The sequence below is a fragment of the Stegodyphus dumicola genome, chromosome X2 (assembly GCF_044657685.1).
Source record: "Stegodyphus dumicola isolate Sdum_Otavi_A_Nest chromosome X2, ASM4465768v1".
NCBI lineage: Eukaryota > Metazoa > Arthropoda > Arachnida > Araneae > Eresidae > Stegodyphus > Stegodyphus dumicola.
Genome location: NC_140781.1, coordinates 32,860,273 through 32,883,683, shown reverse-complemented (window position 1 = coordinate 32,883,683; position 23,411 = coordinate 32,860,273). Strand labels below are relative to the sequence as shown.

The 23,411-nt window shown below is 33.0% G+C and overlaps 1 protein-coding gene across 2 annotated transcripts in view; it reads left to right on the top strand.

The window, feature by feature from the left end:
- Positions 1 to 1,679: 1,679 nt before the first annotated feature.
- Positions 1,680 to 23,411, top strand: part of Ranbp16 (Ran-binding protein 16) — a 195,164-nt gene continuing 173,432 nt past the window's right edge. For both annotated transcript variants that reach the window (XM_085808991.1, XM_085808990.1), the window contains exons 1-4: positions 1,680 to 1,769; positions 15,446 to 15,592; positions 22,532 to 22,625; positions 23,139 to 23,305. In XM_085808991.1, coding sequence (XP_085665117.1) covers positions 1,755 to 1,769; positions 15,446 to 15,592; positions 22,532 to 22,625; positions 23,139 to 23,305 — 423 coding nt within the window. In that variant the 5' untranslated portion in view covers positions 1,680 to 1,754. The remainder of the gene's footprint in view (positions 1,770 to 15,445; positions 15,593 to 22,531; positions 22,626 to 23,138; positions 23,306 to 23,411) is intronic.

Sequence of the window (23,411 nt, the reverse complement as noted above, 5' to 3'; positions counted from 1 at the left end):
ACTATGCAGCTGAGAACGGAATGAATTCCTTATTTGTGTCGGTAACCGTTTGTTTCAGGCTATGGCAGAAGGGAACCTATTACCCTTTCTCGCCAAGGAAATGAAGACTCTGGGTGGACAACAAAAAGCAAATCAAATGAGCTTTATTCTGTTTATTTAAAAACGCATTGTGGAAATTGAGTAATTAAATTAATAATGGCACGGATTCTTTTATAATATGTAAAATCTATTCTAGTTTATATTGAACTTTTGAAACAGCATCCTAAGATGAGAATGACTCCGAAATCAATATGTTCATTACATGCATGTGTTGTGTGTGTGTGGGGGGGGAGGTAGCCCTACAAATCCGTTCAAAGTTCTTCGACGTGGTGATAAAACCTTTACCATACGTAAAAAAGGACATGATATCACTGTCTACCGACAGAAAAAGCCTGCGTATTTACTCCCAGACTATGTAGCTGAACCTCCTAGTTTAACGGGCTCACCAGCGGCCGAGCGGCAAAATCGCTGAACACTGGTAGTTCGGTCCGAGGTTCGAATTTCGCGAACAGGTTGGCTTCATGGGCGTTTGCGTGGTTTTCCCCATGTGTAACGTGTATACGAGCCAGTTTCCCTTAGAAAGTCCTCCACGAAGGCATCCCGCCCCTTAGGCAGATAGTCCTAGTTTTCTTTGCCATAATTAAATAAACCAAACCAACCTCCTAGTTTAACTGATGTGGATAAGGCCTCATCACAGCAACCAGCCTATCCAGTAAACGAACAGCCACTGGAAAAAACTGTTACAAATTACCAAACTCGTTCAGGACGTCGTGTCCACTTTCCCAAACGTTTCGTGCAAGACTTAATTATTTTCCTTCTCTTTTTCAGATTTTTAGCACATTTTTTTTTCCCAGAAAGGGAGATGGTGAGGGGCTACCTTTCCCCCCCCCCACCACATTTCTTCAGCGCCTCGACTTCTCCTCCTCGCGCATGCGCGATAAGAATCTCATCTCTGCGTGACTGCAAAAAGAGAACTTTTTCATTCTGTTTTTTACGAGTGCGTGTACACACTGTATTCATCGCTGAGATTTATGTTATCCTAACGCTATGTATATATTTTGATTTATTAATGATGATTTATGATGAGTTTATTTTTTTATAAATGGGTGTCTAGCAGTTAATAAGACCCCAAACATGAAAGCATATCCGCCTTTAAAACATATATGTTAACATATTAGTTCGTTATATACATTCAAATACTAACACACGGAATTTTAAGTCTTAAAAATATCAAAATGTTAGTAATTAGTTTAATGCTATTGTCACACGCCGAAAGCAAGCAGCATACTGACAAGATTTGCTCTTTGTAGGAAAATTTCCTTCTTCGCATATAAATCGCTTATAAATTCCAAGCTGCGTATGCCTATTATTAATGTTGATTATATAAATTATCCTTAATTATCAGCATTTCGAAATTTAAGATTTTTTGGGTGAATTCAGAAATATTCTTTTCTAAATATTTTGTGAGCGAAACAAATATTTACATTGCTACTTTGAATTCCTTAGAAATTTCTGGAGAATAATAATATTCGTCACATTTTCCATGTGACGAATAAAGAGGCGATGTGTACCAATTTCTGAGAATAAAATACGATCTGTGTATCATTTACGTTGTTTGATTTATATTTGATGCGCAGTGATACAGCTTTAAATAGGGAATCGAGATGGACGATTTCAGCACAACTCGAGTAGTAAAAAAAGGTTGATGAGCGATCATGGCCGATGAGCAGGTACTCGTATCTATAATATATTTTTTTTCCCTTAAAATTGGTGAGGATATTATTGGTCTGAAGTTCTTTCCTATGTCACAGGTTCTTAGTTTGTGTATTAAAAGAGTTGTCTTGACGTATACAAAATTTGTGAGTAAATTTTTGAATTGTAAACGGATAGTAAACAATCCGGCATGTGCTTCTAACTCGGATAAATACGTCAGATCGCAGCGTACCCCTGGGGATCAGTTGTCTGTTGTCGTTATTATTTATTATTAATTGTCCTTCTCAATGCATTTATTTATTGCATGATTTAAATGTATGATGACCAAGTATTCAAAGAAATTTTTTTTTAAAGAATTATGTTTAATGACATATTTTTGCGCTTGGAGTTTTCAGGAACGCAGTTGATTCTAAATTTTATTTCTGTGTGAAACATGTATATAAGGTTCCATAAAAACGCTTTTTTTATGACTGTTATTTTACATTACGTGATAAATGTTTCTTGAAATTCCAACGGTATTTTACTGAAATGTATGTATGTGTTTACAAAAATGATGAATGCTAGTGTATAGCTGTTGGTAAAGCTCTTTGTGCTTCTTTGAACTCTTGGAGGGAGAAAAAGTATTCTTAAATGTAGGTGATATAGTTTCACTGAATTTAAAGTTATGGTCGATTCAATAAATTTTATGAATGAAATAATGGCAGTTTTGTGTACGTATTGTTTTCACTGAATTATGTTTAAAATTATCATGTATTTGAAATTTTAACAACTATGTGTCAGATTAATCATTAAAAGGAGTGTTCTGAAATGCTGATTTATAGTGGCATGGCATTCGTTTCGCGAAGTACGTAGCCTGCGATTTTAGTCAATAATTAAAGTCATGATTCTAATCAGGGGATTTAAAAAAATTATCAAAATTAGATGATAGCCCCTTTTTTGTAATGATAGAAAATGTGTTAAAATCAGATATTAAAATAATCTGTAATGCTTATGAAGAGAGTTTAATTACTGAGTGAGGAAATAAGGAGCTTTTTAAAGAGGTAAAGTTATTTTAAAACTGTGTGATTATTAATTAGGTATAAAAAGCATTTTAATAAAAACTGACATTTTGTTAGCTTTATTATAATTTATATACTCTGAGTAATCAAGTTATACATTTTGGCATGTAAAATAAATATAATCAGTTTTCTGTAGATAAAAGAATTACTAGGGCTTTTATTTTTATCCTTTTCCTTTTTTTCAGATTAAATAAATGTAAAATTTGTATTTTGTAATCTATAATGCAGGAAATATGGGGAAAATAAGAAAACAATTTTCAACTTGTATTTTATGATTGTTCAGTGTATATTTAATTTATTGACCAAAGCTTTAAATGTATGAAATACTTGCTGAGCATGTTATTCAGGCCAGAACATTTTCAGGATCATGAACTTGTCCGAGTCAAATTTGATGAATAGAACATATAAATACGTAAATGTACTAGTTTAAATATACTGTCCGAAATAAGTTGGAACTCAATATATGACCGACTTCCTTGAAAACCATATAAAGGACTGGCTAATTTGAATGCAAATTTCAGAAAGAATTGAGATGCAACAGACTGAATATTCAGTCATATTCTTAATGTGGAAACCAGCAAAATGTAGAAAATCACTTACTTTGTTTCAAGCCAGTTTGCCATAACTGATTGGATTGATAAAATCCAAAAAATAATTGGAGTATTGTTGAAGCAGTTAAAGTTTGGAAAGGTTTGGGAACAATTTAAAATCTTGATACAAAATTATTTAGAACACAATATGGACAAGTTCCATCATGAGAAAAAATTTTATATTATTTTATCAGTAATGTATAAAGCTAAAGCCTTACAGGAGGTTTAAAAAAAAAAAAAAAAGGCATTGGAATTAATAAAAGAAAATGTACAGACAAAAACTGCTTTATTCAGCATTATTTTTCAATTTGTATTCTACCTTTCTCCAAATCTTTTCTGAAAATTAGACAGTTGAGTCACTGACCGTACTTAAGTAGTAGAAATCAATAATTTGTATGAAAGAATGCTTGGGAAAGAAAACTGTATATCATTGAAATGTTAAGTGCATGAAGAGCTTCCTCAGCAGGGATTGAAAGAATATTCTGTGTTTAGAATTCTATGCGATAAATTGAAAAATCAGTTGGAGTTTGAAAAGGCAGCAATTTTTGTTTTTTTTTTGTTAAAGCACAGAATGCAGATGACAATAATGTTGATGAGGTAAACTGTTTTGGGAAAGTTATATAGATCACAAGTGTGATATGCCTATGGTTATATTTACTTTGATTGTTTATGTGCTTGATTGTTATATGAAAGATTATTTTTCATTTTTTGGTTAACTATGTAGGTTAATCTTTGGATTATGGTAACTTGGCGAAAATTTGGCGACCAACCCTGCTACAGCAACCTGCTAGTTTTTTTGTTTTTTTTTTGAACGGCATTTTGTTTTCATGAAGTAAAGGCTTTTTTTTTAATTCAACATTTTTTTTCCAACAATCTGCTAGCCAAATTACGCTTATGCTAGAACTTTTATGGAACAAAAGTGCTTAATCATGACCAAGATTAGATGCGAAATTGGGAGAAAGTGCAGAATCGCCCACTGCTTCCCGCGTTTTTAAGAATTGCACATACGTGGTATCATCCATGTACACGTCGACCTATTTTCACTTAAAAAAAAATCCCAGAATTGCACAAAAATGGCATTGTGCACACTCTTGACTTTATCCATGTACACTGCTGAAGTCCTAGCTAGTAACCTTTATCGCCTTACCAAAATATCGCCAAACTACCTGTTACCATATTCCAAAGATTAGCCAATATGTATGTGTGTTAAGTGATTCAAATGACTTTATAAGTTACTGATGCCCAGAACATGCCAAAATGTTTTATTGTTTATTATGCTGCTAACTAATAAAGTTTTGTACATTTATATTATCTCTTATCATACTAATTTACATGTAAAATCTGAATATCATCCAGTTAAAGGTTTAATCACTTTGAAAATCTTCAGTGTGTAGTCACCATTTAACAAAGTAATGCTGGAAAAAAAGTTGCGATTTAAATAAAATTCAGTTTTTCTATTAAAAAAAAAAAGATTTTTTAACATTCTGTCTGTTAAGAAATCATGTTACTTATTTGGATTTATATCAAATAATTGATAATTGCTCAAATTTTAGTGAGACTTAAAATTTTAATTAGCACATATATAAAATGTGCCCATTAGTTAAGAGATTCAAAATGTTTAAATATGAAAAAAGAAAATTGCAATAAATTAAAAGTCAGTTATTATTTTTGAAATCATTATAGTATTTTTATAAATAATTATCTTTGCTTTTGAAGGTTCTAAAAGCTGTAGTTTGATTATAACTTTGATTTTTTTTTTAATCCACGTTGATGTGATATGTACAAGTAATATAATAAAGGTTGATTAAAGTTAATTAAATTGATTAAAATTCATTGAATTAAAACATAAATATGTTGCTTTTTTGTTCTTAATATAATATTAATTTGCGAATTAGCAGTGTGTTTGGATGATGAAAGATTTCTGTAGGGATCCTTTGGGCTCAAAGAGCAAAGTCTTTTGAGTGCTTTGTCATAGTAAATAATCCAACCTTCTGAAAATGAATTCCAGATTCTAGTTAATGAACAGTGATAAATTTGATTTATAGGAATTGATCAAATATGTTGCTAACTTAAAATTACCTGGAGAGTATTTTAGTTACATTATGGTTGCCATACCATAAATAAGATATAATATCCAGGACTTTAAAGTAATTTCCGGTAAAAGTATATTTTAGGGAACCCCTTGGCGAAACTTGGCGATTTTTGGCGGTACATGGATACCGAGTTTGTGCAATTCTTTGACTTGGCATTTTGGCTTGCAGAGCGACGATTTTTGCTCCAAAAATTGCCAGTACACAAAGCCCAAATAACAAGACAAACACTTGCACAAATTCGGTATGCATGCATACACCGACCTATTTTCACTTAAAAAAAATCCCAGAATTGCACAAAAATGGCATTGCGCACTGCCTTGACTTTATCCGCGTACACATTGACCTATTTTCACTTAAAGAAAAAAAAAAAAAAAACAGAATTGCACAAACTTGCATTGCACACTCCCTTAAATTTGTCCATGTACACATCGATACATTTTCACTTGAAAAGTCAAAGGAGCACCCAGTTCTGCATTAGAGGCAAACAAAAAATACATAATCTCAACAAACTACATTTTAAACCAACTAATAAAATAACATAAAAAAAAGGAAAAACCTCTTATATATTTAAGCACTAAACAAAGCAAATATTCATCTACCTTATTTAGAAATTTATTCATCTTCAGTTTGTGGCACACAAAATTCCTTAACAGCATCCAAAAACTTCCTAAAATTATCTGAATTCGAATCCGCATATCGGCATCACCACATAAATTCCGCTTCACATAGTGACTATTTGAACCTTTCTTCCTAAAACCCCTTTAAATCCATCTGAACTGTCTTTACGTTTGACCAGACACATTTCCTTCCTACATACAAGGCACTTATAAAGGCTACTAAGTAAACCTTCATTTACACACTGGTCAATTAATGTTCTTCTCCCCTTTCATTTCAAATTAACCAGAAACTTCAAATTAATCTTAGTACATTCAGCCATTCTAACTATCTAAACAATAAAACTAAAAATCTACCATCTAAAGAATAAAACAAAACTAACACATGCCACAAAAGTGCCATCCCATGATTCAGAATTTCCCAGAATCATGCACCCGATTACGTCACAATAGAGTTTCCATAACATTCAACTACTCAGGCTACCATAAATAAAACAACAACTTTGCGATAATACAGGGGTACCTTAAAGTCAACTCTAACCTAATTTCCTTTCAAATTGAGTGAGACAGTTTGTGATTTGTGTCATACTATTTTTATTTTCCACATCAGAAGTGACACTTGTAAGTAATCTGTGTAAATTAATAATTACATAAATAATTGTAGTATTACTCACTGAGAAGTCTAGTGTATCTTTTTCTGCAAGAGTGTAATTTAATGCTATGTGAATTATTCTACAGTGCCTGTTAGAGCATTTTTTTGTTTTTTCAATGTATGTATTCTTCTATACTTGGTGGGTATTGTGCTAATTCATTAATGTGTTTGGGGGGAGCAGAAGTTTTTTCAATATCTAGCATTTAAGTAATATCCCCTTGTTTCTGCATCACTTTTGAAAGTCGGAATGTATTCTAGTTGTGCTTAGCGTCATATGGGCAAAAAAGATAAATTATTTTTAGTTTCCTTCATATGAAATGCGACTGGTGCTTCTTTGTTTAACTTATGCACAATGCAAAATTCCCGGAACATTTTATACAGTATCATTTATATAGAGCAAAACTTTTTCATCCAGCTAGCTCTTGATAAATGATGCAGGATATGTCTGTCCAGAAGAAAAATTCTTTCTTTACCTTTGTTCTTTGTTGATTTCATATATGAACTTCCTAAATGGATTGAGAATAATGTAGCTTTGTTACTTTTTCTTACTTTTTGGCCTACCACTGGCTGAGTTGTTAAAAATCCATTGAATACTGGTAGACTCAGGCTTGAACCAAAATGAATGAACTTTCTTTGCATGCATGGCTGCCACCTAAATCTAAAATTATTAAAAATAAATAAATAAATAAATAAATAAAACCTCTCATTTAAAAATTTGCAGATTTATATTTACTTAAAGCTGCATATGTTCTTGGATTGAGTATCATTATCTGGTTTAAAAGGTTCTACGTATAAATGTGTTACTTTTATGTTTAACATTTGCCTTAGATTACTCATATTTGTAGCACTTATTAACCATATCTGTAATTTTATATATTTTACTATCTTAACTGCTACTGAACTGTACTGTAGATAAAACACTAATTTTTAACCTTCTCCTCCTTATATTAATTACATTTATCACAATAGAAAAATCGGTATTTTCTGATAATCTACATCCCCCTTCGGCCCCACATTAGCTTTCCTTTGCCCATATATTAGCTTGGCGAAAAGCAACTTGAATTTTGAAAATAGCTGAGCATTCAGAATTCCATAAAAGAGAAATGGATCAATAAAATAAAAATAAAAAAAAAAAAAATAAAAGGCAAGAATCATTTGTAATAAAGTGCCATTTTCACGAAATCTGTGTGAATTTTTTTTTTTTTTTTGTTTTGTTTTTCCCATGCACCCAGCAATTTGTTCTCACTTAAAAGAATGTTGGAGTATTGTATCAGTTTGACACTGTGCACAAATTTTGATGCATACTATTCTATCATTTAAGAAATACAGTTTCCTGGAATGCATTTTTTTTGCATTCTCAACTGTCCTACAAAACTCCTTATTTTTGAAAATATGCAGTGCTTTATTTTTTCTCAGCCAGCAAATTCCTCTGACCCATTATGATTCTTTACAAGAAAAAATAATGTACCTGTGGAAGTCTGGAACATAGAAAATGTTAAACACTGTTCTGACTCCAATAGGATAACAATTTATTTAACATTTTTTAATACCGAATTACACAGGCAAAAAATCAGTCATTGTTTTTTTTCTTCTTGAAGGCTTAATATTGCCACTCTGGCGAAAAGAAAATCGCAAGGAGTTTCACAGATGGCACTTCATTAACACCGATGATGTCGCCACAGTACCCATTGTAAAACCAAACACCATGATAAAAATGACCATCTAATAAGAAGATGGAAATGTGTACATATCTGGATTACCACATGAACACATTTTGGTGACATTTGAGATGCCTGTTTTGGTGACATAGTGGTTGCTTTACAAATACTTTTCAGGAGGATGTAGGTAATGAGAAAGAACCCAAAAATCTTTAGCAGTAGGAAACTTTAAAAAATTTCACACTTTAGCTGTGTGTTAGCATACTTTAAAATTATGAACATAGTCATTCAGTAACAACAGCGATTGCTGTTTTGAGTAATATTTTTCCATAGATTAGTGTGATTGACAGCTTCTTGTTGAAACATAGGTGAATTATATACAGATGTTATGAGATCAGATCACACTAACATAGAAACCATTTTTTACTAACATGTTAAATGTTTCCAATTCGTTATCCAAAAAAGAAAAAAAAAAAAAAAGGTTGCTTTCTGATTATGCTCACCTCCAACCCCAGAAAGTTGCAATAAGGCAAAGTGGTGTTACCAAAATAGCAATGTAGCAATACACATTGTTGCCCCAAAATATTTATGTGACAGCCTAGGTATATGCATAGCACATTTTAGCTGGTGTACAATGCTGAAGATTAGATGCCAAAGTTATACGGATGCTGAATTTTTGCCAATCTCTGCTTTTTTTAAGTGAAAGCAGATTGCTGTGTACATGAGGAGAATAACAATATGTAAAGAATGTAAGGTACTGTTTTGTTATCGGGACCAGGTTCAGAAATGTATATATGCATGTATCTGTTCATGTATGCATGTATATACGACGGTTGGAACTTTAATAGTGGCAACTATTTATTTACAAGGAATACAAAAGTGATTCATGTCACCATGTTTACAGTCATTCAATATAGTCACCAGCATTGTGTACAACCCATTTCCAACGATGTGGAAGTCGCAGAATACCTGTAGCAGCGCCTGTTTTGTTGATAGTTTGAATGGACCGGTCTACTGCCGCAAGAATCTCAGGAACAGTTTGGAAGTGAGTGCCACGAAGTGGTTCCTTCATCTTAGGAATTAAGTCATAGTCACAAGGGCTTAGATCTGGGGAGTATGGTGGATGGTAAAGCACTTCCCAGCCCCATCGCTTGAACAAATCAGTCACAGCTTGCGCTGCATGCGGCCGAGCATTGTCATGCAAAATGAGAGGTGCGTTCTGCAGAAAGTGTCGCCGTTTTTTTCTCAAAGCTGGTAGGAGATTGTGCTCCAAAAATGAGCAGTAATACTGTGCAGTGACGGTCTGCTGTGGGGGAACGGTGCGCGTTAGGATGACACCATCACAGTCGTACACGAGAATCACCATAACTTTCACATTGCTGGGGTTCTGACGAAATTTCAAACGTAGTGGTGACCCGTGATGACGCCATTCGTTTGATTGGCATTTCAGTTCTGACTGGTATGATTGGGTCCACGTCTCATCCAGCGTAATGATATGGCGTAAAAAAACATCTCCTTCACGCTCATAGCGCTCCAGGTGGGTTCGGGCAGCATCGTATCGTAGCCATTTCTGCATTCCTGTCAATTGATGTGGAACCCATCGTGAAGCAATTTTCCTTATGGACAGGCGTTCCTTCAGAATGTGCAGCACAGTCGTATGCGCTAATCCTGTTTGTCCGGCCAGCTGACAAATCGTTTGGCGGCGATCACTGTCCATTAGTGCGGCAACAGCTTGCACGTCTGCATCGCTGACACTCGGACGACCTGGCCGCAGCATCTCTGCCACATTTTGGCGTCTTTCATTGAATGCTTTCACCCATCTTGCTACGGTTCTGTAAGGCAATGCAGATTCCCCGCAAGCCTCTTGAAGCCCTTGATGACACTGTCGTGCTGTACGACCTCTGGCACATTCAATTTTTATCCAACATCGTTGTTCTTGTTTTGAAAACATCCCGACAACACTTACTTTACCGTGAGCTAATACAAGGATCCGTTCTTCGCGTCACTCCGTATGCGCGTGACATAGGCAGGACGAGTCTTTTTGCTGAGAGGTAAGGTAGGTATGTAGTTCACGTGTGGTATACGCAATATTCTTTGGTTTTGCTGCGTAGCGTTTTTTCAGCTGTGTTGCCACTATTAAAGTTCCAACCCTTGTATGTCCGTGTGTGTACATATATGCACATACATCCATACACATCTGCATACATGCATACAGTTCTAAATCTGGTCCCGATAACAGAAGAGTACCAAATGATATCTCAAAAAAGTGTTTTATTATGGAATTTAAAAATTTTTAAATTTTATTGATTGCTTTGCTCTTGTATGGAATTGTTGGTGCTCTACCACTTTGAAACCGAGTCTCCAATGAATTTGCAGCTTTTCCATGGAGGTATGAATAATCCGAAAGTACTACAAATTTTTATATTATGTGTGACATCACATATGTTAATCAGTATTTTTGTTGTGTGTGGACATTAGGAAAATTTTTGGAAAGTTACCGATATTACTGAACTTATAGTTATATATTTAAAAAAATTCTTGCAGCTTAACATCCCAACATTCATGTCTAAACTTCACAGCTCACATTTTGATGCTAACATAAGAAAGTCTGTGTTTTTACAAACTGCGGCTATGAATATTTGTTGGTAGTATGCTTTTTCCCCCTTCGTAGAACTAAGTCACTGAACTGTGTTTGGTATTTTCATTATTAACAGACTAGCATTGCTGACTAATAATAATTAACAACTTCTCAGAAATCGAATAACACCTATGTGCATTTTCATTTTTATACTTTGAGAGGATGATGTAATCATTTCACCATGTTTGTCATGCCATAAATATTGATTCATGCCTGGGCTTTATTAGGTTTAGAAGTTATTAAATGCCTCTCATCTAAAGAAAGCAGAATGTCCTAATGTTGGGGTTTTATAGTTAGTAATAGAAGATTAGCGTCATTTAAAATAATGCAACATTATTTTACAACTAATCTAATGGGAGAATCAATGTTTTACTTTTAGTTTAAATTATAATTTTGATTCACATATTTTTTATCTTACATATTCCCCCCCTTCCCCATTCAAAGAGAAGAAAGGCATGGCGACAGAAAAGCCTCTTTAGAAGAAAGCATTACAAAATTAGCAAAACTAGATAAATACAACAGTGAGAAAAAAATCACAAAATTTTGATATAAATAATTTTTTAAAGTATAAAACCTTACAGATATCATTTTAAATAAGAAATTCAAATTGAAAATTCTATTGAAGTTTAAAGTCTTTAACTGTAAAAACACTGTAAGGAATGTTTTAAGTTTTTCAAGAAATACTGGAAAAGTTCACAGTTCTGTAAAATCTTTCCTTGAATATCATAATCACAATATTTTGCAGTCGTTAGCTTAAAAGTCTTTCATAAAAACTGATGTTACCAATATAAAACAAAAATTTTCTGTTACAGATTCATGAAATTTGAATTAATTATTTATAAAATAATTCACATTTTCATAATTGTAAGGCAATGTAAAATGGAATTTAGAACTTAATACATAGTAAATAAAAAATTCAGTACAATAACAATATAAACTTTGATAACAACAGGCAAATCCTCTACAATGCAAATCAGCGTGACAACTTGCTGATGGCTGTGGGATGCTTTAAATACAATTAATTACACATAGAAACCTCCATTCCTTAATAAAGGTAACTGTCCTCTAGTATTGTATAATTATCAAAGTTTATAACTATAAAAAATCTTCAATCTAATTAATTGAAATGGGAAAAAATATACAAAGATGCAAAATTAAAGATATATTAAATCCTACGCTGCCCTACAATAATAATATGGATCACATAATTTTGTGAATATAAAATAAGGAAATGAATTTCATAATTATATCTATTTAGGAAAGGTTTTTGAAAATTTTTCAAATACAAAAATTTCAAACACATCCATTAATTAACATTACAAAAGTGCAAAAATTTCAAAATTTTATAATGTAATTAAATTTTCATATCAAATAATATACTATTATTATTGAAGTTTGTAATTGACTTATTTTGTACAAGCTGGAAGACCCCACAGCTTTCTCCTAGTACACACTTCCAGCTGTTTGGGTAGTTAATTGGAAAGGCCTATGTTTCTTTTATATGGTAACTGGCCTTTGCAAACTGCATTACAACACCCCATTTATTAAAAAAAAAAAAAAAAAAAAAAAATTACCACACTCCATTATATTAAAAAAAATAAAAATTATTATATTAAAAAAATAAAAGTGGGAGCCTTCAAAAGTTTATCCAAACATAGTATGAACCGTACATTTTTTAATCAGTTAACATAATTTTATAATACCACTCAAGAACAACACTATTTGTTTATCATATTTTCTACTAATTTTTTCATAATTATTTCATCAATTCTCATCAACAATTCAAAATTTTCAACATAAATTCGACACATTGATACCTTAATATCCTTCCCTATGAATAATTTAAATAGCTTAAAATTCGTTACTTAATTTGCTCACACATACCTATTAAATTAGAAAAATTAATGAACAAGTATTTCACATTTTTGCAAAACAGCATAATCAAATTGCAGAAATTTTGAGCAAAATTGAAATGTAAAGTATAGAATCCGCAGCATATTAAATAATTTTTTCCCTGAGTTAGATTCACCGGAATGTAGCAATTTTTGAGCTGTTGAAAAAGCGGAAGCGCAAATAATTTTCTGTCGCACATACTTGCAAATTTCAAACTCAGATTAGGGACCTTGAACACACTGTAATGCTGAATCTCCTAAATGGTAATTGACTGATAAAGCATACTCACAGCACTTTATTTTCTCTAAATACTATAGAGATGGCCGAAGCAAATTCAATATTCCTTTTCACTAGACATTCGAACTTCTCAATTTATCAAGAGATTACTTTCAATCTGTAAACGCTACACGCGATTATTTTTTTGAAGCACTTGCAAAACACCACAGCAGAATGATGATTGGTTATTTTTTAAACACTGAAAAAACAAATTTGATGATTCATTTCTTTCACATTATCTTAGATTTATCACCAAACGATGATTTGAAGAGCTGAACTAAATTTTCCATTGAAGTCTCAGGCTGCAGGAAACTATCCTGACCAACTAACTGATATAATATCAGCAAGAAAAAGATGGAGCACTGTTGATGTGTAGTTATCCTATATTGAAGAGGAAATATTCTGATTGTGTCTTAAGCTAATGTGTTGACTTTGTAAATAAAACTTGGCAGTCGAGGTGTTTCATTTTCCAACTGACATTATGTTGCCACAGATCACTTGGCACCCTAGTCGTGCCTGTTCAAGAACATTTACGTTATTGATCTTTTTGAAATAGCAAGCAGCATAGCGAAATTATGTCCAAGCAAAGATGAGACAGAAGCTGAAGTACGTAGTTATAAAAGATGGAAGCACACGAAGAGAACAGTTTTGGTTTACAATGGTAGTTTCAGTTCCCAATTATTACATCATCAGAGCTGCGCAGGCCATAGAATGATCTAGAAATAACGCAATCCAGAGAAGTTATTGCGACTTTTAGAATAGAGAGGAAGAATTAATGTTTTACTGTTAGTGTAAATTATAATTTTGATTAGCATATTTTTTATCGTACATATATATTACATTATATGAAACTTTATTGTTATTACAAGTTAATTTTTTTAATGGAATTTTATGTATTATTAGGTGGTTACCATCATTTAGTTAGATTTTGCACCAACATTTATGTTTGGTGCTAAGTGCCTCCTAATTAACAGAGAAGTTTCAGTCTGTTTTCATTATACTACAGTTTTAGTTTTTTGAGAGTTTTGGCAAAGAGCAGAAGTTATGTTTGATAAGAATTGCAGAAATCTGCCATTTAAAAAAAAGGTTGTAGAGCAAGTGAGGGTAACAATTCTAATACAGTCAAAAGTCGTTAATCCGGACTCGTCGGGACTTCCGCAATTCCGGATTATAGGTCATCAGTTTAAATCTGGTAAGATGGCATGCAGAAATTACAAAATTAAAAATATGAAACCGTAATTTCTGAAATAAAGAACAATTATGATCTAAAGGGTATCAAAATTTACAAAAAAAAGCTTAATATTTATTTGTTTACTTTATTAAACATTTCTTTCAACGCGCGCATGCATAAAGCATACATTACGCATAGTCGAAATTAGAAAATTGCAACCAGAAAAGTATTTGATGTGTACTCGTGATATTTATAATGACGAGGAATTTGATTTAAATCATATCAAAGACAGAATACATCGAGATGAAATACTACATTTAGTACAGAATTTTAAACTGAATAAAATAAAAACATCTGCCCTGAAGATATCATAGTGCTGACAGATCAACTTCTAGTTCATTGCGCGCCACGATGTCCCCCCCCCCCAGAGAGCAGCGTGAAATTGATAAACAGATTTCGGAATGGTTAAGAAACAAAGGAATATGCCTTTATCCATTTTTTTGCAGCAATTCCACTTTTTGCTTAATGGACTTCGAAACATACTTTCGCTTTGTAGATCCTTTACACATTAGTTAAATATATATCGGAAATTCTATTTGAAATAATCGAAAGTTCAAGCTTACTTTTATAAAATTGCTCTAACAGTCTACAAAAAATAATAAGCTGGATTCAATTCGAAGATTAAGGAACAACGCAATCTGCAACATTAACTGAATTAGATAATTTTACCTTAGCTTATACCGTCCGTTATACATTAAATGCGCTTACGTAAACGTATTATGCACATGTGCACACGCATATTCACAGCCGTAAAGGTCTTACGTGCACGCTTAAACACCTATGTGCAGAAAGTTTGTAGCTTTGAGGTCCGAATTATAGATCATTCCGGATTATGGGTGTCCAAATTAACGACTTTTGACTGTATATCTGATTTTCGTTTCTTATAAAACCTTTGATAAACTTTTTGTAGGCAGTTTATTTGTTGTGAGCATGCTATAAACTAATGATATGAAATAAAAATAACATTTATCCTTTTTTCATTGTTTACAGGAGTTGGCTCAGCTCGAAATACTCTGTAAGCAACTTTATGATGCAAGTAACCCTGAAGAAAGAGCAACTGCAGAAAAAGCTTTAGTTAATTTTGTTCATGCACCAGATTGCTTACCAACATGTCGTCTTTTGCTTGAAAGAGGAGATGTATGAAAATTAAAAATTATTTTTAGGTTTTGTAGTTTCTTATTCTTTTAGCTCAAGAGTTGCTTATAATATTTAACAGCTTTCAATTCATATTCTTTTTAAAAGGATATCCAGTATTATGTGTAGCATTTGTAAATGCTAAATACTTAAAACTAGTGGTTAACTAATACGTCTTCTTCACCAGCATTTGAAGATATCTTGCAAGGCAAATTCTAGATAATAGTGTTGGGCTGACTTGCAAATGATTAGTAATCTGTTTCATTAGTGTGCATGATTTAATGAAGCATTCATTGATTTGTAATGTAATTTAATCTGCTTTGTTGATATAAAATGATTGTTAATGTTTCGTTGAGATTTTCCCTCAGATCTTATGCATTAATTCATAAATCAAAATAGTGGGGATATATAGTTAGATTGCCTAAATTTAGGGATAATGGCTGTTTGATGTTACATTGCTCTCACTTTGAATGAGTGGTTGAGGAACTGCCTAATTTAAGGATAATGCTGTTTAACACTTTGACTGCCATGGGGGTCACTGGTGACCGGCACTCAACTTGGCTACAGTGCTGTGGGTGCCACCGGTGATGCAACCAATAGTAAAATACATAATTAGAGTAAATATTGATACTGACAAATTTTTAAATAGTACCATTGTTACTATAATGGTTTGAAGAATAGTAAATCATAAAAATTTAAATTATAAATTACAGTAATGGTCTACAGTACCTTGGGGGTGACCCCCACCACGAAAAATGCATTAAGCACAATTATATAACTCACATTATCTTCTGTAGATAATATTTTAACATAATATACATCACATAATAAAAAATTTCAAATTGGCATCATGGGCAAACCACGTAAAATGTGTGTGGCAGTCAACATGTTAACTTCACTTAGAATGTGGGGTTGAGACATTTTTCTTCATTATTTAACTTAATCATAAAGGAAATCTCGCTATTTTTTCCCCCTTAAGTGAAAAATGTACATCCTGGAAATCTGCCTTTTAACTTGAAAGTTATTCTAATGTAGAAGCTGTAGAACTAATTTATAGGAACTATGATTCAATATACTTATATATATTATTTATTCTAAAAATAAGAGATGTTGCTTTTAGAAATATTTTTACTTTGTTATTCAGCTACTACAAATTAGCACAGAATATTTTTTTCACATCCTTTGATATGATGACTGGCATAGTTGGTGATCTAAAAATTAAAGTAGAACTAGGACTTGTGTTTAAGATCTCATGTTTTTAAAACTAATTGTGCTTACTAATTCAGAAGTCAAACAACAAAAATCAGCGTTATATTCACAGGACTAGTTTCGATGGTTTTACTGAACCACCATCACCTCAGTAAAACCATCGAAACTAGTCCTGTGAAAATTTTGAAAATATAATGCTGATTTTTGTTGTTTGACTTCTGAATTAGTATTTATTCGGCGTGTTATGGTGTCTTAATTAATTGTGCTTAGTTACAGCATGAAAAAATCTTGCTTGTCATCAGCATAATGCTGTAGGACCACTAAATGGGTTCATGAAACTTTGATCAATTAATTCTCTTGGCAACCATCTGACACAAATCTTGAATTATTGCAAATCTGCTGAGGACACATTTCTCAATTTTAGCTTGAAGCACTGTGTGTCTAAAAATTACCTGTTGGTCTTCTGGAATAATTTCTTTAGTATGGATAGTGTTGATTAATTAATGAACTGAGTCTTACTTCTTCAGTGTCAGATCATATAATTCTTGCTGGCTTAGCATAAATGGCATTATTTAGCCACATATATTTAAACATACTGATATCGGTATAAATTTTGATAAGTTACAGATTATTTTTATCTGGGATGGAGTTTTCACGGTCCTACAAATGTTGTTCTGCTCTTTCTTTGACCAAAGACTGTATTTTCAATTATATTGCTATTCTGAATGCCAAAGCTCTTGCTAGCTTTGCAGAGAAATTTGTGTTGCTGTCCAGATAACTAGTTATCATTTCTTGAGTAATAATGAAATATACACCAATATAAACTTGCATATTTATAAGGAAAAAATATCATATGAAATTTCGTTTGGCACTTTATTTAAAATTTACTTCTCTCTCATATGTAAATATATATACAGTGGAGCACTCTTTATATGACTCTCATTTATATACATCTCTTTCATTTATATGTTGTTTGTATGGTCCTAATTCAATCCTATTTATTTTAATAGTAAAATATTTCTTTTATATGTTGTAAAACTTCGGATATACGTCAGTTTTGTTTGACTTACTGAATTGTTCTTACATTTCGCAGCCTCACCTTTTGAATATTTTTCTCAGAAATAGGGATAAGAGAAAGAAACAAAGGCATGAGTTTTCATAGTCTAGTACAAGATTTGAAAGATAAGTTTATGAATAGAGGAGATACTTGGAAGGTAAAACTTGATTCCTTCTTAACAGGATGCTGTGTTAAGCATACAAGACAGTAACTGATACAAAATGTCACGAAAGCAAAAGGCACTACCATTAAAAGATAAAGTTAAAATATCAAAAAGAATGTGATAAGAATGCTGGTTTGACGAAAGTTGAGTTAGCAAAGAAACTGGATATTTCTGTGACAACACTAAAAATGATTGTTTATGATAATGTTTATGATAAAACAAAAGTTGAAGAAATATCAGACAGTTCGCTTCAAAGATATTGTATATACAAGAGGGAAAGTTTCCTGAGATCTAAACCACCTTGCTAAAATTTTTCATTCTGTGTCATGCATCCAATATTCCAATGAATGGCCCCATATTAATTCAGAAGTCAAAAGAAATAGCACTTCAGCTGAATGGGAAATAAGGCTTATTTTTCAACTGTGGATGGCTGCATAAATTTAAATCAAAAAGCATTCTTTCTGGCTTGGTTGAAGAGTGTTTCAAGAACTTATCTACCAACATAGATGGATATAAATTGAAAGACATTTTTAATTTTGATGAAACTGCTCTTGTCTTTAAACTTATGCCCGTGGGAACACTAGCTTTCAAATGTGAGTACTGTCATGGAGCTGAAAGGTAAAGTAAGGAACATTTCCCAGTTTTACTTTGTGCAAGTTCTAATGGTATGGAAAAGATGACTCCTTTAATTATAGGAAAATTCCCCCCCCCAAAAAAAGTGTGTTTCAAAAATATTAAAGCTGTGTCATTAGAATATAAAGCTTATAAGAAAGCATGAATGACTATGGACAAAACTGTGATTGTGGATGAAGAAGATTTGAAACTACTTTGATTAAACAGGGTCATTTTTGAATCAGTGGATGTGGCATTTTTGCATGTTTTATTGTAGGAATTTTGATAACTATTTCATGCTGAAAGAGATGCCACACGAAAAGCATTTTGAACCATTCTTGATTGCCTTGTCAAAAGACTTTCTAAATATAAGGATTATCTGTTATCAAGCTTTTCCATCATCATAATATATTTCTTAATGTATGTGTACATTTCCCTCTTCACTATCTAGCATTTGATATGTCAACAAATTAGTAGACATTTAGGTATGGTGTTTCAAATTTTTATTTAATAAATACTATTAGGAGCAATCCTTTTTAATGCAGTTTTGGTTGCAGAAATTGCAGTTTATCAAAAATTAAGTAAGAACACAACAGAACAGTTGAGTGGCTAGGTGGCATTTAGCACCTCCACTGCTTTGACCACCGTTTTGAAAAAATGCCCTAAGGCGTTGGGGGGGGGTGATTAAAAGTAAAAAAGGTGAAACACCACACCAATAGGCGAAGCTGAGACAAGTACACTTGGTACATAAAATGAGAATTTGGTAATTGGGGGGGGGGTCCAAACATCTGATAGTGCAGGTATCACTTCATTGGCCGCCGTACGAACTGGGAGGTTCCTTCACAAGTAGAAGAAAGTTGATTTGTCGAGGCCAGTCACGTAGGTGGTCACCCATCCAACTACTGATCCCGAGAGCTGCTTCTGGAAACAAGGGAATCTGTGTATTCAAAAAATAAGAAACGATTAAAGTTCATGAAATTTCCTCTGTTGCTTCTGCACTAGGGATTATTCCTCGCTTTCTGCAAATCTCGTAAGTGTTATGGCTGCTTTGAACCCGGCAGCAAACTTCTCAGCCGTAGGTTTTGCAGCCTGAATCTTCTCGACATGTTCGATTGTACTGCACAAAAATCCATTGATTTTTGGATCTTGTATCCTGTCAAAGGCCTCCTTGTAATCCTTCGGTGGGGGTTCCAATTTCCTTTTCACTTTTTTGCTGTAGAGGGATTTCGTCTAGTTTTTGTTGCTACTTAGCTCCGCTTTTATAAATGTCGGGAAATCCGCTGATGTCGGGATCTTAACTGCTGGCTTAGTCTGCTGCTTCTTTGCCTCGTATCTTTTCTTGTAAACAGGGCAACCCCTATGAGAACTCGCATGCGATTGTGAACAGAAAATACACTTAGGTTTTTCGTCCAGCTTCAGTCGACATTCCTTACTCCTGTGCTGTTGTCCACACTTGCAGCATTGCTCGGGATTTGAGCAGAGATGCGAATGTCCGTACTCCTGACATCTGTAGCACTGGATCACTTGTCTTTTCGGGACAAACTTCTCGATCTTTACATTAACGCTCAGCATGTTGTTAAGTCCTTTTTTTGTTTTCTTCAGTTTTAGTAAGTGTATCGGGAGTTTCTCCAGGATATCCCCTCTGCGCCTGGTAAACTGTTTAACTTTGCTTATCAGAAATTTTCTTCTTTCCAGATCAGCCTGTATTACTTCTTCTTTCATCGTCGATGGCAAACCTTTGAGTACTACCTTAATTGATTTCTCACTGAGCAAGTGGAAGGTATTAAATGGTATAATTCTTTTTTGTAGGACTAAAGTAGCTTTCTTATAATCATCCACGGATTTTATGTTAACGTATAACAATTTCGTCTTCATCTCTGCTTCAAACTCATCGCTGCAGGTGTTGAGTAGGATTTCATGAATTTCAGGTCAATCCACAGCGCTCTGCTGGAAGACAATTGGGGGTGACATTTTGTCTTTATCAACTCCTTCATTATTAATAGATGTATCCAGGGCTTGGAATCTGTTTTCCTTTGCTATCTCCATCGGTTCTTCAATTACATTGTTTCTGGCTGTTTTCCTCAGAGTAATCCACTTTTCTTCTTTGTCGGCTTCAGTGTCTTGGTCACTTATCTTTTTTTCCGGCATTTTATTAACTTCGTCAGAGTTTCCTTGGCTTTGGGGTATGTCACTGCTACCTTTACCAAAATTCACGGGCATTATGTGTCTCGGAACATTATTCGTACCACGTGTTTCAAAGAGCTGCTGGATGTATTTTACGTTATCTTCTTCAGTAAGCACTTTGTTACCTTCGTCCATTGGAGTTTCAATCATATTCCTTGATTTGTTCTGAGTAGTAGTCTTGGTGTCAGCTTTCTTCACAGGGTTCTTGGTTGTTTCCGAATCGGAAGTTGTCCTAGCTTTCTTAGATTTCTTTTTCTTCTTTTCATTCTCCTTTAGAAAATCTTCCTTCTTTAACGGGAAAGTCCTATTCGATTGAACTGACCCTACCGGTCTCGCTCGCTGAACTCGTCGTCTTCATCAGAGGAATCTCGTGGTGTCCTAAATAAGAACATTTTACCCGAATGTAACTAATCAGTAAACACGTAAAAGCTCTGTCCTCCTACGGAACTGGGACAGATAAAATCACGAGGTGAGAGAAAAACCGCAGTACGTATGATACGTTTGCTGTTCCCCTACGGAACTGGGACAGATAAAATCGCGAGATCAGAGAGAAACCACAGTACATACGATACGTTTGCTGTCACCGCTCAGAATGATAAAATTAAGTAAAGCTGCAGTTGTATTTATTCTTTGGCTCCCCAAAAAAGTAATCTGTAAAAAAGTTTATTTGTTTACATATTAGTAATGATTAATATAAACAACAAAGTTTTTATTAAATTTTTAAAAATCATTGTAGAAAATATGGTAGTTACACTGCAGTACCACTAGGACTATACATCTTGATATATTTTTGATGATTGTAGAAAATGGTAATTATCGTTCAGGACGAGTTCAGCCTTGCAAACTGCACACTGTCATTTTGTGCTGGGGGTTCTTTTGTACTGCGTTAAACCATATCGCAGAGAAGTCCCATATGTTGGTTGTTGGCAAATCCAGTATGGAACAAAATATCTGTATTTTCTGGTATATGTGTTGTCTTCTTTTTTTGTCCATGTTTTCACAATGCTGGTATTCCTCTTGCTACAGAAATTTGAAAACCTTTCAGTTGTATGCATTGGTTTTCAATCCTCATAGTGAACAAGATATATGAATTTGTAACTATCATGTCAACAAAATACCAAAATACATGAAGCCACCAATTTTGAGAAATTAACTTAGACGTTGCACAAGTGTTATTGAAATTTTATTGCCCAAAATAGACAAAAAGCAAGGTTATGCATTGTACAGGTGGAATTGCACCACAAAAATGTTGATATTGATGAAGTGCTGCATTTTATCCTGAAATTTCCATTATAAACCAAAAGATGACATTTTGTGCTACCTATTCGTGCATGTGGTTGTGGAAGAAATCCACGAGCTTGTACTGTATAAAATTTTGAATAAGTGGTTACTGTATTAGACTACTTGAAGTGAGAGAGATTAAAGATAGCTCTAATACCTTTCTTTTAAAATATAATAATATATAAATAAACATAATGCTAAACTCATTAACCTCTATTGAAGCATTTCTTTTATATTAAAAAAAGCAGTTTTAATGTTTAATCTTATAATGGTAATCATGTATTTTCACTAGTGCTGAATAAAAAAGTTTTTTAATTAAAGGTTGTATATCCTCCTAAATGTGATAAGTCATTGTCTTTATGATTAATTGGTTCACAGTTTTTATTAAATTGAATATTTGTGAGCTAAATAATTCTTAATGTTTTTATGCTTTTAGTCTTCATATGCTCAGCTGTTGGCTGCAACTACCTTAACAAAACTAGTTTCAAGAAATCCTCAAACTCTTACCTTGCAACAAAGAATTGATATAAGTAAGTACATATGTAAATATCATTAGATGTTTCCTAAATATTTTAAGTGAATGTAAATAAAATCAGGATTTTAGAATAGGTATTTGTTTTGTTTCTTTATATTTCCAAGTTGAAACATTTAGTTTTCTAAATTTTTGTTATTTTTTAACATATGGAGCAAAATCGGAATTTGCAAAATCAACATTGAAATTATTTTGGATATGAAGATTGATTTTATATTTATTTATTTTAGTAGATTAAAATTTTATACCTTTTGCTTTACATCTGAAATTTTTTTGCACAATTTATATGTAACATTCTGTGAATTTTTTTTTTAAATCAGAAGTTAAAAGTGTTCCTATATTCTGTATAAATTTTTGATATGGAGTAGAAAGTTTTATTGTACCAATCTAGTTGTTTGCTATTTTAATGAAGTAACAAACAAGCTTATTAAATATTCCATCATTTATGTAGCTTTCTGGGGAAAATAAAGCATTTCTTATCATATTTTAATGTATAAATGCTTGTTTTCAGGAAATTACGTGTTGACTTACTTGGCAACCTGTCCGAAAATGGCATCTTTTGTAACTCAGGCATTGGTACTACTTTTTGCCAGAATAACCAAAATTGGGTGGTTTGATTCTTACAAAAAAGATTATGTCTTTAGAAATTTAATTTCTCAGCTGAGTGGCTTTTTGCAGGTTTGTGAATTTTCATATTTGTTTAAGATTTTTTGTATGGTAGATATAGATTTTTTTTTTTTCTTTTGTGCATTAAATAACCTTTTCCCATTTAACTGCTGTTTTA